The following is a 13,044-nucleotide window of genomic DNA, read 5'->3' on the forward strand; positions in this document are numbered from 1 at the left end:
AAGCCCGAGGCTGGGAGGGCTCTGATGGAGTGCCTGAGAGCTGGAGAAGGGAAAGCTGTGATTAGAATATGAATGGAACCACAGGAGAGGGGGAGAGGAGAGGGGAAAGAAGAGGGGAGAGGAGAAAGGCGGATTATGGCTGAATTACTCACCACACTATGGATGGCAAAGGAGGACTTTCTCTACCAGTGCGCAGGTGTGGGCACCGCTGCTGCTGCTGCTACTCACCAACACACACCGTGCAGCCACCTGGCAGCACATGTGGGACAGGGTGGCAGCAACATCACATGGGACACTGTGCACAGGCTCATACTTTGTTAAAACAGGTCTGTGCATCCATTCAGACTCTTATAGGAAGATAAAAGCTGCTGGAATGAGTGACAGGTCAAAAAAACAAACAAAAACCCTGTATCCTCATAAGAGGAAATCTTGTCTGACTTGTCTGCAAAGATTCTCAGTGCTTAAGAAAAGATTTAACAAGAAATATACATATAACAACCCATTAATGACACAAAATTCAAAGGCCTAAATGGTGGCTAGTGCACAGCCGTGACCTCAAAGGAGGATCTAATTAATTTCAGTCAAATAAGGAGAAGGTGGAGTCTGCATCTCCCTCAGTGGATGTCCTTTCTTTTTCATCCTGTTATCTGCTTATTAGAGCCTCATAAAATAGGACAGGTGCAGCCACCAAAAGAGCTTCTTCCACCCTTCCTATTCTCACACACTCTGCCCGCACAAACGGATGTGTACTGCTTTTGTTCAGTGAAAAGGCCCCAATTGAATTGTGTGTGTATGTGCGAGTGGGGGGGTATGGTTACGCTACATACGACATGTTGGTGGTATTGAGGCTTCGTTTTAAAAGAGGAAACCATATGACTCAAAGCTAGATGTTGTCACTGAACATTGTTGTATCTACCATCCAGCTGTCTGCTTAACACATGAAATTTATATGAGGGAGGTCCTCCACTACCAGGCAGCAAATATGTGGAAACATTTTACCCGAACAGTTTAATATGAGCTGTGGGATAATTCAGTATTATTGCTAATCGATATCATGATGTTATAGCAAGCTGTAAAAAAAAAAAAAAAAAAAAAAAAAAAAAACTACAGAGCTGCAATGATTAGTTGAATAGTATTAGTCAATCAACAGAATTAATTGGCAACAGTTTTGACAATCGTTTTGAGTTTGTTTTTTTTAAAGAAAAAAAAAGACATTCTCTTGTTTTGAGCTTCTCAAATGTGAATATTTGCTGTTTATTTCTTATGACGGTAAATGGAATATCTTTGGGTTTAGGACTGCTGGTCGCACAAAATAAGGCATTTGATTAAATTATCATGGGCTTTGTGAAATTTGTGACAGCCATTTATCACAATTTTCTGACATTTTTATAGACCAAACGATTAATCAGACAAGAAAATAATCGACAGACCAGTAAATGTAGGAGCGCTTTCCGGACATTATTACGTTTTTAAATATTCAGTGAGGTTGATTTATATTCTATTTATTGAAAATAAAATTTGTATTTTTACTCTGTTGTTGATATTGTCACTCCTGTTGGGATGTTGATGCACTCACATTCATATTTTCATGATGTCCATGTTTTTTTTGTGTTTGTTTTCTGGGGATGAATAACAAAAAAAGTTTTCAGCAGCCAAATGTCAAATCTCAAATTTTGGAGCTTTTAACAGCACATGAACACACCATTAGTGACCCCATAAACTTTTACATTGAGTTTGTACTTTCAGCTGCATTATCACCCAGCGGTAATTTTTTAAAAAGGGTTACTGTTTTGGCATTTCGCCTTTATTAGATAGAGTACAGTAGAGAGGCAGACAGAAAATGTAGAGGCACGCACAAACACAGAGACAGACAGAGAGAGAGAGCGAGAGAGACAGACAGGGGTCCGTGGCTGGATTTGAACCTGGGACATCACCTGGATGCACAAACAAGAACTACTGTGATGGATTTCCTATAGCTCAAGAATGTTTCAGGTCTCTGATTTGAAAACCAGTGGCTGTCTGAAGGAAAACACATTTAACCATCTAAAAGCCTTTTTTTCGTTGAAAATCTTTCACCAATACTATAAACAATAAAGCACATGATATGTAGTGCTAAAACATGCAAAAGCAATTTGTCTTTTTAAGAAACAAAAGAAAAAGGGCGCACACTGTGGACATGGACTGCTGCTATTTGTTCCTCATGTGTTATTATTCATGCTTGATCAAATGTTGTATTTGAGTACCTATTTTTTATTATTTGTAATTAAACAGGAAATGGTAAAAGTAATCAAATAGTACCACAAACAGCAGCTGATTGTGAAATTATCTTTTTGTGTTTATTATGTACACATACAAAGGGCAAAATGGTGAGAAAGTATCAACATAAAAAAGAAACTTCACATTGTTTTGGTTTGTGAACACCAACAAAAATGTCAAAATACAATTTATTTTTTTAAAGCTTTAGCCTGTTTCTTTCTGCTCATTTACAACTCTAATATCTTTTACAAATGAATGTTTCAGACTTTGTAAATTATATCTCTAACTCTAAACCTTTCACTCACACAGACTGTGTTTCTGTCCCTGTCCTGGTCACTCGTTGTAGCGTGACAGTTTGAGGCGGGGGATGATGTTCATGGACTGCAGCTCCTGGAACAGCAGCTTACAGGCGTACGGGATACGCAGGGAGGAAACGTGGCAGGAAGACTTACAGTAATGACACCTGGAAGATAAAAAACAGAATCAGACTGGAGACAAGCCAAAAGAATAATGACTGCACTTCCATCAGATTTGAGGACTTGTATAGGTTCGATAATCTGCAAAAATCACCCCATGCTTTACAGAGTTATAGATTCAGTCTGTAACACATTCTGATTATATGCAAATTACCAATCTTGCTAATGTAGACTTTTTCCTGAAAAAGATGACGCTACATAAAGTTTCTTGTTCTTTCAGTACACATTAATGTACACTGGATCATGTGAGTGAAAAAAGCTCTGACGTCCATTGTTCCAATTGTGTCATGCAATGTATCTTCAAATATTTATTTTGAGTATATGAGCACCTATAATAACTTACTAAACAGGTTACTAAATAGGTTAGTTGGTTTCCAGGACAAACGGATCTGCAGTTGTCGACAGAAGCGTTCAACTTACCACCCAGAGTACCCCAACAGGCCACACTGTCCGCACACGTCCACCTCAAAGGCGTCACTGGAGATCATGAGGCGCTCCAGCAGTAACATGCTCGCTCCGTAGCCGATCAGACAATCGCGCTCCATCTCGCCCAGACGCAGCCCTCCGTCTCTGGAGCGGCCCTCCGTAGGCTGCCTGATAGCAGGACGGACACATTCAGGAGATACAAACAGGTGAGACACAGGGCAGTAGTTTGTTACTCCATCTGTCTGAAAGTTTGAATGAGTTCTATTTTTGACAAAAAACATTGGCTTATTACTGTTTCACGAATGTAATCATCATGTTTACATTTGTAATTTTGCATCAGTGATGACACGTGAGGCACAAACTCGTAAAGAATAACTGCAGAACGGCCTTAAGCATAATAACATCACTAGAGTAATAAAGATATTGATTTAAGAGAGCAACACTTTTTTTTGTTATTTCTATGTAATTACAATAAGACCATTGATTTTACCTGGTGAGAACAGCTCTGGGGCCTCGGGCTCTGGCATGCATTTTGTCGAGGACCATGTGCTTCAATTTCTGATAATACACCGGTCCAAAGTAGATATAAGCTTCCAGCGGTTCCCTGAGGAAAACATAGCAGTCAAACATAGATATCAAGCTAATGTATTCATAAAGATCTAGTCAACAATAAAAATCAAGTAAAAAATACATTTACTAGTTACACCTTCTCACATATGAGGGATGGCTGCTTCTCTGTTTCATATGATTGTAAAATGAACATTTATGTGTTGGTCCAACAATTTTAATCATTTTGTTCTCAGATAAGTTGTGATCGACATTTATCATGACTTTTGATTTTTGATCTATTAATCAAAGTTGCATTATTGTTATGTGGTAATGCAGGAGAGAGAGCAGGAGCTGCTTTAAAAACACTTGATGCTGAAAACATGATGGCAATAGCGCATTCAGGTGTCTCTGGGAAGCTCAGACATCTTACATTTGACAGTTGGCTGCTAAGATGCTATTCTTTTACATTCTATGTTGTTGGAAAATCAAAGCCAAAAAAAAAACCCCAGTAAGGCTGGAACTGTAACCGTCCTATGAATCAAACAAGCTGATCGATTAATCCCATTATCTTTTCTTTTGGGAGGCAGATTTGAAACAGTAAAGAAAAATTCATAAGTATGAAAGAAAACAGCTATGTGAGCAGCATGTTCCAGTCTTCAACAAATATGGACATTGTGAGAAAGATAGCTAATTATGCAAGAAATTAAAAATTAAGACTAATTAAGTTAAGAATCAAATATCCAAGTTTCCTTAAAGAGTTATCAAAACAGTCCTTGTTCACAACCGCATAACCATGAAATCATGACATCACAAGGGTTCAATATGTTGGAAATGATGCTTTTCTAGAAGCTAGTTTTATGTCTACACAAGCTGGTTTTCTTAGTGTAAAGAAAGAAATAAAAACTGAAAACAGCTATTAAGAAAACCAAACCAACAAATATGGTGTACTTTGGGAAATGTTGAGCAGTAATGTGATGTGTATAGGAGTTTTGTTAAATAGGATGAAACATGATCTCTATATTACCCAGTGATTCCTGAGGTGACATAGTCTTTGCCCTGGTAGTTGTATCCATAACGGATGAGATCCTCACACACATCCTTCACTTTGCTGCCTCCGAAAGCCGTACCGTAGTGAAACCGTCCGTCCAGGACTCCCGCCTTCCCAGCCAGCAGTTCAATCAACTTTCCCACCTGACAGAATCAGACACACTCTTTCAAGTACAGAAATGTAACAATGGCTCTGTTCCTACCATTATTCTTTTGTGATTTACACTCTCTCCTGGCACCAAATGTTGATATTGTGGGTGAGATTAGATTACACATGTACCCCTCGGGGTGGGACCAGCAGTCTAAGGATGACTGATTTCAACAATTCCACGAGGTCGCACTCAGAGGACCCCTGACCCCATCACATAAAAGGAAACACCTACTCTCATTTCACTCTCAGGCCACAGAAACATCCTCCCGAGCCAAACATTTCTGAGTCTTTTCCATGACAACCACAGCAAGCAAACACGCTGGCACTGACAACTTGAGCAGTAAAGATCACTCAAGTTTTTACAGTGTAAGGGACAAAAAGGAGACAGAAACGGGGCCAAGTTCCATGTCATTCACATTCAGCATCATCCTACAGTTCAGATGTACTGTGCCTGTTTGATAAAACTTCCACACTCTGCTACGGGCAGCAGCTTCGCTGGCAGCCGTCTCCGCAGCAACAAATATCTGTTTGTGAACAGTACGATTGCTGCTTAGTGCCGTCAATGGACGTGTGCTCTGGAAGCAAATGATAACCCAGAGAGGAGAGGAGCGGGGATAATGAAGGTTTTGTCTCAGAAGAGCCGACACAAACTTATGAAGAGCGACAGTCAACACAGAGACTGAACTCGCAGCCAAAGATCACAAATAACAACTGTCTACAGGTTTTGGGTTAGGTGTCAAATTACCAAGTTTTCACTGACACAAAGGTTGATTTGACCTACTAAAACTTGGTAATTTGGACATATGTTGCACACTATTGTGATTAGCGCTTAATCATATGCGTCACTTTTTAAACAAAAATTCCAAACATGTACTGCTTCTATTTGAAAATAAATTATGTTAAATTGAATATCTTTGGATTCTGGACAAAACAAAGCCATGTGAATACATCACCCTTGGCTCTGGGAAAGTAAAACGGGCATTTTAGATTCTTTTCTGACAATTTATAGCCAAAACAATGAAATGATTTATTGAGAAGCAGCCATACAAAACGTGTTCTTCCACAGTTGTGAAGAGTTGTACCGTCATTCTGGAGGGATATCCGTGAGGGTTCATAATAATATCTGGACAGATGCCCGAGTCACAGAACGGCATGTCCTCCTGTGGAACAATAAGGCCACAAACACCTAATACACACAAACACAGAAAAAAACAAAACAAAAAAAAAAACATATTTAAGTCAATGCACACATCTGTACACACAACAGCATGACTGTACATTTACAGAAATTGCAGATGAAGCACAATGAGCAAGTGAATTATTCTTCAATTAATGTCCATGAAGTAATCAGTCGATCAACAGAAAATTAAACGAAAATAATTTATATTTAATTGATTGTCTAGGTCATTTATCAAGCATAAATATCTAACTCCTTGCTGGTTTGAGCTTCTTACATGTGAGGATTAGATGCTTTCCTCCATTTATCAACATTGTAAATCTAAAACAGTGTTTTGGACTGTTGGTTGGAAAAAACAAGCTATTTGAAGACGTCACCTTGGGTTCTCAGAACTTGTGAAGAGCATTTTTCGTAACATTTTACAGACTAAACAATTAATCTTAAAAATAATCAAGAGATTAAAGCATGGCTAATAATTATTAGTTGCAGCCTTATCTTTAATTTCAACCAAAAATTCAAATCAGCTTTGCCTACTAACCTAACTGGACACAGAGTTCTGACTAAAGAACTTCTAGTAAAACTTTTTGTTGTGTATTGCTGCTGGGAGGCTTGGTGTGGACCTCTGGCTGGGCATGACATTTCCATACTCCAGTGGACAGACAGGGTCATCTTTTGATTCACATGATGTGGGTGACAAGCGCCCTGGTAGCCAGGAGTTTAAGTGTGAGTGCAAATGTTTGCTGAGGGGCCGAAGCACTCTTCCCTGGCCAGGGTAAACAGATTGTAGACCCATTTGCAAATGAAAAAAAGAGAAAGAGAAAGAGGAGAGAAGAGAAGGAGAGCAGGAAGTGGAGAAAGGTGCTTAGCTTGACAGGGAGACCGGGATTACAGATCCATGACTTTCAGTTCAACTCAGAGGAAGTGGAAGGGGATCAACTGGAGAGGAGAAACTGAATCCGTGCACGTGGGAAAAATTCACTATTAGCCGACCAGTCAGGGACACAGCACACAGCAGACTGTTGATGCCTTACAGGACGCAGTAACAGGATGTTGACTGGGAACAAGTGCAGCGATTTACTGGAAAGTCATCCAACAGCAGGAAGAAGGTGAAAAGAAACGAGAAAAGGCGAGTCGAAGAAAAGGTAAAAGGGGAAAATAAAACCAAAGAAAAGGCAGTCAAAAAAAAAGTTTGAATTTCGGGGTAAAAGTAGGATGAAAAAGGAAAGAGAGGAGGAGGAAAGAAAGTGGAAAATGGAGAAGTTGTTGAACAGAAAGGTTCAGAGAGAGAGACACTAGTTCCCATAGCAGACATCCTCGGTGTTGTTTGTTTTGTGTGAAAGTGAATGATAAAAGAGGCATGAAATCAGCAGAGAAAGGCAAGACAACAGCAAGGGTCCAGAGCCCTCCATCACAGCTCATACAGCTCCAAACTGGCGGCTCGCACAATGGGCCCCTACTACTGACAACCCCTCCACCTCCTCCCCCACCTCCACAGCTGTGTGTGTGCGTGTGTGACCGGTAAATAATTAACTTATTCTGCTCTGTTGACCAGGACTTATGAGACTAGTCACGAGTAGCTGGAGTTCTTATAAAATAATGAAACCTTGATTTAGGTGTCAATTCAGGATTATTGTTAAAATATTTGTAAAAATCTACACGAGAAAATGTGGTTTTTCTACAACAAAACAACAAAAACCTCACTGGAGCAAAAAAATAGGTTTCACAATTTCACACTTAATTCTAAAGTAGCTGTGAACAACTCAACAGGACTACAAAGAGCTCTGATTAAAAACTAGCCGTTCATCAGTTGCACATCTGGGACTTTCCATCCACATCTCCTCCAGCTAACCCCCCGACGACCCCTCTCTCTTCGTCACTATCTGAGACAGAAGACATTGTCCCATCCTGAGCTGACCGCCCAGTGGCCACTGCGTTAATGAGGAGAGTAAATTATGCATGGCGCCAGTTAGCTTTTTGATTAAAACATCATACAAGCCCTCTATAGGGGAGGTGCTGCAAAACAATGGAGGTTGTAAACACTTTTCCCCCAGTAGCAGCAGAATACTGCTGGGGTGTAATAAATTTGCATAGTCTGGCACCGGACAAAGAGCCAATTAATTGAAAGGAGCTCTTGAAAGATGAGGACAGAGGAGCAGTGACAGAGCAACAGCCACTGGGACGTGACTCAACAAATGCTCCCCCCAGTCATTTACAATCTTTCATGACAGGTTCAAATTTGGGGCTCTAAGTGGTGAATATTAATGCAATCCTCTGTATTGTGCACATTTAGGTTTGAGCTCAATATGCCGCCTTTTTCGGAGAGAAGACGGTGTGACAGCGCTGAGGTTGGCACCTTTCTGTCCGTGCCGACTGCTGAATTTGTCTCCTATCTCTGGTCTCCTAGTCTGCCTCAGGAGGATCTTGATGAGGAAAGCGTCTTCAGCGTTGGATGAGATCATGACCTTCTCGATGTACGAATCAGTTGAGCCCTTATAGCTGCAGAAAGAAAATGAGAGAATAGCCAACGTGAGCTTCTTTACAGCAGGAAATCTAAATGTTGAGCTGTGTTTACATACAGAAGCTGGGGTTACAGTGAACATGTTGGGGTGGGTGGGTGTGGTGTTGGGAGCTGAAGTGCTCTCACCTGATGGGCACGTCTCTGTACTGGGGCTGGCCTGGCTGGGTACTGCCCTCCAGTGGTGTCTGGGTGACAGTTGGCATGGACTTGTTCACCAACACCTGCTTGTTCTCCACTCTCTCACCTGGGCCACACACAAGATGCATCACACAGTTTATCACAGTGTTAGGATGGCCTGCCCAGGCTATTACATGCTGTTATATGTTGTGACTCGTAGGTCTTAATTCTTTGTTGCCTGTTTATTAATCTCTTATAACAACGAAAACTCCCCCTTTATTGTTAATATGATGACCAGCATATTGCTCCACCTACAAAAGTAGCCGCTCTAAAACAATATGTACAACTTGGTTTCTTCAGTATGGTGGACACCAAGTCGTCAAAAGTTGTGAGAAATGACCATTTATCCAACTTAACTGTCAAGTACATTTACACTGTAATAAAAAAATCCATAATAATACTCTGCTAATGTTGCAATGCCATTATTCCGTAAAAGAAAAGAGTTACTCACTGAGTGAAAACAACAGTAACAAACCAATTCCAGCAAAGTAATCTGACAACCTGTAAAACACTGCACATAAATTCATCTATCCATCATCATCCATCTATAACTTAATGTATAAGTTATAGAAAAATCCTGTGGTATTATCAATGATATAATCAGTCACATTGGAGCATTCATTATTGGAGCAGTAGAGTCTGGTAAAAAGCAGCAAGGCATGCTGGGTCTCTTCCAGTCCTGCTGGTACTCACCGGGGCAGCAGATGCCGTCAGCATCCAGGATGCTGTGCCTCCAGATGGGCTTTCGTGTGGCAGCATCCAGCATGGGCCCCATCACCTTGTCAAAGGTCTGGTTGGTGTAACGCCGCAGTGTGCACTTGGCGTTTTTATAGACGAGGCACCTGCCAAATCCTGGAGGGAAACAACAAATATGTTGTAATAAAAGCTATCCAAAGAAAAATTTTGATCAAAATGCTAAAATCCTGTGAGACTGATGACATGCTCCCCGTCATTTTCAGACAAACAGCTCTCACCTCTGTCAAGCGAGGCTTTGTTGAGGACCAGAGCGTCCTCAATGTCGTAGCCGCTGTAGCTCATCACAGCCACGGTGGCGTTCTGACCAGCAGGCAGCTTCTCAAAGTCAATCATCTCGATGGTTTTTGTTTTGACCATGGGCCTCTGAGGATACGTCAGCAGGTACATGAGAGTGTCGATACGGTTCCTCTGGTTGTAGCCAATAGTACCTGGAGAGCAGCAACATGGAGAGCAGATGAATGACTTCTGCAGTGTATGGTGATTTTATTTCTTTAACTCACTCTTTGACATTGAATCATGTTGTTAGTGTTTACTGTGTACGTGCATCATTATTTTCAAAGTTCCAGTGTCAATGTACACAATGTGTACAACTGTCTATAAATCAATAATTAGCAGATTATAGGTGTTTAACCCTCCTTTGGGGCTGGGTACAGTTAGCACCATCTCAGGGCAGCGGAGTGGAGGAACGGGGTCAGTTATGGCATAAAGCCTGGCCTCCCTAGAAGCCTTGACATTTGTCAGATGCTATTACTTCACAATCAGGCTACAAGCACAGAGTCTGTGATAATAGGCCCGAGCCACACAACCAGATTTGCACATGTATAGGGCTGTCCACACAAAACAGACAAGGCAGAGGATATTGGGCCAAATATAGTTCCAGTCTGTGTTTTTGTAATAATGGCGAGAGGGGAGGAAGGGGGACGGGACGGATGGAGGTAAAGTGGTGGGGTGGGGGTGACCGCGGCTCTTACGAATGTTAGCAGGGCCGTTTGGGGAAGTTTTGGTTACCAAGGAGCTGCGGGTGCGCACTCTGTGGTCTTTCGCAGCTGAGCACACTGACCCCCTGAGCACAGCCAGAGCAGACACAATGAATTGCTAATGACACTCTGGGTGACTGGCAGGGAAAGGGCCTCCGCACACACACACAGCACAATAGCGGACCTACGCAAGCGCCCCATGTTTGATGTCCATGTGCATACACACACTGACACACACACACACACACACACACACACACACACACACACACACACAGGAAAAACACTCAATCACACATACAAATGTATTCTGACAAGAAGTTGAGCAGGAGCAGAGTTTTGGGGGAGACGAAGCAGCAGGCTGCTTGTATCTATAGTGTTTGTTATTCTAATGTCCTTTTGAATGATTTTAACTTGTGCAAATAAAACTCTAAACTCTGAACCAGCAGATTTAGGGGGTTTAAGAATAGTGTTGAGGCAAGATTAAATTACTGTCAGTATCTGTGTTTGTTTGTATGTATGTGCAGAAGTAAAAACCGCAGCTGTGTGGAGGATGTTTGAGAAAGGATTTGAGATCTTCACAGTTTAATGACCTGCTGGCTGATTGAAGCTACCTGCTTAGCTGAGTCTTACCCATGGCCTGCTTGCCCATAGCGCACTGGTATGTGTTCCTGGGTGACTGGTTGTGGTGGGGGTAGGGAATGAGGCCAGCACACACCCCGAGCAGCGTGAAGGGCTCGATCTCTAAGTGTGTTGTGTCTCTACAGAAATAAGAAAAAAAAAACATAAAAAAGAGGCAGTGACACCAGCGTGCTGAATGACAAACATATCAGGAGAACCTTTTCCCAATTTCTAAATATGTCAGGTGAATCACAAGCCACTCACTTGGTTATCATGTGTTCATAAAGGGCGATCTGACAGTCATTCTCCTCATTGACATCCAGGTACTCCACCAGGCCTTCGTGCAGAAAGTCTTCAAAGGTTCTGGAGTCAAGAAAAGTGTGTTTCAGAAAAGATATAATCTAGATGACAAGTTATATAATAAGCAAAGCAAAATCTGTTCTTTTAATACATACACACACACACCTATATCCACACACACACACACCTATATATATACACACACACACACCTATATATACACACACACCTATATATACACACACACACACACACACATATATATACACACACACACACATACATACATATACATACATACACATACATATATACATACATACATACATACATATACATACATATATACATACATACATACATACATATACATACATACATACATATACACATATACATACACAAACATATATACACATATACATACATATACACATATACACATATACATACATATACACATATACATACACATACATATACACATATACATACACATACATATATACATATATACATACACATACATATATACATATATACATACACATACATATAAACATACATACATATACACATACATACATACATACATACACACATATATGTATATATATATATATGTATGCCGCACACATGGATCACTGAATGCTTAAAGATGTACAACATCAACAGGACTCTGAGACACTTCATTGCGAACTCGATGAGGCTGTGGAAAACCACCCTTGAGGCCAATGGCAAGCCACTTGCACAAGTATCCATCAAATGTGGCATATACCAAGGAGATGCTCTGTCCCCACTGCTGTTCTGCATAGGTCTGAATCCCCTCAGCCAAATAATCAACAAGACTGGCTATGGATACCGACTCAGGAACGGGGCCACCATCAGTCACCTCCTCTACATGGATGACATCAAGCTATACGCTAAGAGCGAGCGGGACATCGACTCACTGATCCACACCACCAGGATCTACAGCTCTGACATTGGGATGTCATTCGGGCTTGAGAAGTGCAGTCGAATGGTGACAAAGAGAGGGAAGGTAGTCCACACAGAAGGGGTCTCACTCCCAGAAGGAACAATAGCAGACATTGAGGATGGGTACAAGTACCTTGGAATACCACAGGCAAATGGCAACCTCGAGGAGGCAACAAGGAAGACGGCAACGGCCAAATACCTCCAACGTGTAAGGCAAGTCCTAAGAAGTCAGCTCAATGGCAAGAACAAGGCCCAGGCAATAAACAGCTACGCCCTGCCAGTGATCAGATACCCTGCAGGAATAATAAGGTGGCCAAAGGAAGAGATACAGAACACAGACGTTAAGGCGCCGAGCTCCTCACCATGCATGGAGGGTTCCATCCCAAATCCAGCACCCTGAGACTGTACGCTAGCCGTAAGGAAGGCGGCCGTGGACTAGTGAGTGTGAGAGCCACTATCCAGGATGAAACATCCAAGATCCACAAGTACATCCAAGATAAGGCCCCAACAGATGACGTGCTCAGGGAATGTCTCAGGCAATGGGGAACAGAGGAAGACGTGCTGGAGGAAGGACCATCATGGGAGGACAAACCCCTACACGGGATGTACCACCGGAACATAACTGAAGTGGCTGATAT

General features: G+C 41.6%; 1 protein-coding gene across 2 annotated transcripts in view; it reads right to left on the reverse strand.

Annotated features, from left to right (window-relative positions):
* Nucleotides 1-2,311: 2,311 nt before the first annotated feature.
* Nucleotides 2,312-13,044, reverse strand: part of polr3b (polymerase (RNA) III (DNA directed) polypeptide B) — a 28,835-nt gene continuing 18,102 nt past the window's right edge. For both annotated transcript variants that reach the window (XM_044192544.1, XM_044192543.1), the window contains 11 exons: nucleotides 11,396-11,494; nucleotides 11,144-11,271; nucleotides 9,752-9,961; nucleotides 9,471-9,629; nucleotides 8,727-8,844; nucleotides 8,436-8,578; nucleotides 5,988-6,091; nucleotides 4,732-4,898; nucleotides 3,649-3,762; nucleotides 3,153-3,326; nucleotides 2,312-2,719 (listed from right to left, as the gene is read on the reverse strand). In XM_044192544.1, the coding sequence (XP_044048479.1) occupies nucleotides 2,590-2,719; nucleotides 3,153-3,326; nucleotides 3,649-3,762; nucleotides 4,732-4,898; nucleotides 5,988-6,091; nucleotides 8,436-8,578; nucleotides 8,727-8,844; nucleotides 9,471-9,629; nucleotides 9,752-9,961; nucleotides 11,144-11,271; nucleotides 11,396-11,494 (1,546 nt within the window). In that variant the 3' untranslated portion in view covers nucleotides 2,312-2,589. The remainder of the gene's footprint in view (nucleotides 2,720-3,152; nucleotides 3,327-3,648; nucleotides 3,763-4,731; nucleotides 4,899-5,987; nucleotides 6,092-8,435; nucleotides 8,579-8,726; nucleotides 8,845-9,470; nucleotides 9,630-9,751; nucleotides 9,962-11,143; nucleotides 11,272-11,395; nucleotides 11,495-13,044) is intronic.

Source organism: Siniperca chuatsi, linkage group LG4 (assembly GCF_020085105.1).
Source record: "Siniperca chuatsi isolate FFG_IHB_CAS linkage group LG4, ASM2008510v1, whole genome shotgun sequence".
In the NCBI taxonomy this organism is placed as follows: Eukaryota; Metazoa; Chordata; class Actinopteri; order Centrarchiformes; family Sinipercidae; genus Siniperca; species Siniperca chuatsi.